The sequence below is a fragment of the Xyrauchen texanus genome, chromosome 9 (assembly GCF_025860055.1).
Source record: "Xyrauchen texanus isolate HMW12.3.18 chromosome 9, RBS_HiC_50CHRs, whole genome shotgun sequence".
Taxonomy (NCBI): Eukaryota; Metazoa; Chordata; class Actinopteri; order Cypriniformes; family Catostomidae; genus Xyrauchen; species Xyrauchen texanus.
Genome location: NC_068284.1, coordinates 10,237,093 through 10,240,074, shown reverse-complemented (window position 1 = coordinate 10,240,074; position 2,982 = coordinate 10,237,093). Strand labels below are relative to the sequence as shown.

The 2,982-nt window shown below is 40.9% G+C and overlaps 1 protein-coding gene across 1 annotated transcript; it reads right to left on the bottom strand.

The window, feature by feature from the left end:
- Positions 1 to 259: 259 nt before the first annotated feature.
- Positions 260 to 2,086, bottom strand: LOC127649669 (zinc finger BED domain-containing protein 4-like). Its single transcript, XM_052134910.1, has one exon. It carries the CDS (start codon positions 2,084 to 2,086, stop codon positions 260 to 262), a length of 1,827 nt encoding a protein of 608 aa, XP_051990870.1.
- Between the last annotated feature and the right edge of the window lie 896 nt (positions 2,087 to 2,982).

Sequence of the window (2,982 nt, the reverse complement as noted above, 5' to 3'; positions counted from 1 at the left end):
AAACTTGTTTCTTTTATTGTCACAACAGAACAGAGGAACATCAAAATATATTAAAGTTCTGATAAATAAAATGTATAAAAATACAAACTTAAGATATGAAACGTAAAGTCCTTTGAACAAAAACACAAAAACAACAACAACCAAATCAAAGTTACCAGTATTAAAAGACTTGGTATAGCTTCATAAATATAACTTTAAACTATACTACTTATAAATTGCTAACAGTATATATGAGGTAGTGTACTGAATCAGTCAATCCTCAATAGCTCCAGTCCAGCAGAGGCAGGTTGTAGTACAAGAAGCAAAGTTTCTCTGCATTATCTCCTTTCAAAGAGCTTTGCCTATCCTCATAAATATTCTCTATGGTGCTGAACACTCTTTCGCTCGCCACAGAGGAGGGTGGACAGAAGAGGTACTGCCTTGCCAAAACTGACAGTCTGGTGAAACGGTTGGTGTTGTGTTTCCACCAATCGTATGGATTCCCACTCTTTCTGTCAATGACAGGCTCTCTGAAGTACCATTCTAGCTCTTCGATGATCCCCTCTGGTTCCACTGCCTCACTGGTGGATGGAAGGAGCACAGTGTCATACAGCGAGTCTAAGAGACTGGGTACTTGGTCCTCTGTTCTCGCCCTTTTGGGATCGGTCTCCTCAGATGGAGTTTGCGTGGCATAATCTGGTGGACTGGTCTCCATAGCCTCTTTTAGCCAGGTTTTCACTTTTACCAGAATTTCTGGTACCAAAGGCCGCTCTTTGTAGCGTGGGTCCAGGGCACAGGCAAGCACCACCTCTTTAGCGTCTTTAACTTTTGCAAATCTTTTTTGCAAACTGTCCAGCATGAATTTTCTTGTGGTTTGAATACCCCTGGTGGTTGGTCCCTCTGACTCCAGTAAACGTTGTAACACTGCTAAACATGGTATGATGCAGGATGTGGATGAGTCCTCTCTGCTGAATTCCAGTGTCACCTCCTCCAGTGGTCCAAGGGTCTCTGCCAGGTTTGACGCAATGGACCATTCCTCTGCTGACAGACATGAGAAATGTCCATGGTCGCTAGCATACGCAGTGATGGCTCTTTTCTGTTCAATCATCCTCACCAACATGTGCAGTGTCGAGTTCCACCTTGTCTGTACTGCCTGTATGATCGAATGCTGTGCGACACCTAGCTCCTCCTGAATTTTAGATAGGCGTTGCTGTGCCGTAACAGAGTGGTTGAAGTGAGTTGCAATTTTCTTCAGCTTTGCCAGAATGTCCACCACCACTCTCTGGGAACTGAGGCCATCATTGATAGCTAGGTGCAGTATGTGAGCACTGCAGCTCAGGTCTGGCATCTCAACAAGGCGCATGCCTTTCACCATATTTGCCCCACTGTCCCTGAGTACAAGCATGACCCGCTCCTCATCAATTTCCCATTCTTCAAGCATGGACAGAAATGTCTCTCCAATGTACTGTCCTGTGTGGGACTGTGACAAGGATTTCACGTTCAAGACAAGTTGGACCTTTTTCCAATTCTTGTCAATGAAATGAGCAGTCAGGCTCATGAGTGCCTCATTTGACCCTGACCAACAGTCGGTGGTAAAAGAAATGCTGTTTCCTGCATTTTCAACTGACAGCAATTTCTTTATTTTGTTTACAACTCCTGTGTAAATCTCATCCATCTTCTTTGTACGGAAAAATTTATCTGTCTTTAATGGGTATCTGGGCTCTGCTTTGGCCATAACCCTTTTAAACCCTGCACCCTCAACAACTGTAAAAGGCAGGATGTCAGTGGCTATCATCTCCATCAGGAGTTTGTCCATTTCTTGAGTTCTTGGATCATTTAGAGTCCATTTTGTGGTTTTCTCTAGCACTTGTTTTAGGTTTGGCTGTGTCATACTCATCAATGATGTGGTTGGCTGTGCATCTTTTTGCCTCTTCTCGTACATCTCTGTGTGTTTTGATTTAAGGTGTGCCCACAAGTTGGATGTATTTTTAAATTTGAGGCTGCCAGATCCCTGGCTCACAGAGGCTGTACAGATGTTGCATGTGACTGTACCTGATGGGCCTTTTGTGAAATGCTCCCATACTTGACTTCGTCCACCACTTGCCATCTGTCAAAATATAAAGTAAACAAGCCAGATGAGATATACAAAAAACAACATAACATAAAACGTAACATAAACATACAAATAAAATGATTGCTGCTACAGCCACAACTATTACTACCAGCGTTATTATTATTATTATTGACAGTAATAATTACAAAAAATAATGATGACATTATTACTAGATATATCATCATAATTTATATTATCATTAAACAAGATAAAGGTCATTCCTAAATGTTTGTGTGCGTGTGTATTGTAATAATTAGTCCCACTCCCTACATTGCCTTATAAGCTTACCTTATAATTACAATGTCAGCTTGCTTATCCCTTTACCTGCACTTTTTAAATTCTTTCCATCAAGCTACATCAAACCATTTTCAATCATCAGTTGCTGCCTGCCTTCTAAAACCTATTATTTAGCGATTCTAAATCCATTATGTGACTCGTTAATGCTGCGGCTGAACGACAGTCTGCAACGCACACTTGGCGTCGTTGGATTCACACACATCATGTAAAAGAAAAGCTAACTTTGTCTTTTATGCACAAGATACGTTTGATACTTTTTCCTCTGTCTAAATGTTCACTCCTCGCAAGTCTAGCTTACATTTTACAATGCAGGGACTGTAACTAGAGATATGCTAGTTATAAATACAGTAATAATCATTACTTTATTTAGGCAGAAAAAGTTCGTTGTGGTTTCCAAGCTCATTACTGTTAACGTTAGCGGTCTTCCACTGATGATAGTGGCATTAGCTAGCTTTGTGGTTAGCTAGTCTATGCTGAGCCATAATTTAGCAATGGATAACGTCATACTGCAAATTGTAAAACATACATTTTCAATATAACAGGCCAAGGAGAGATGATACGTCTCATTGCTATAACTGTCACGCGCAATTAAA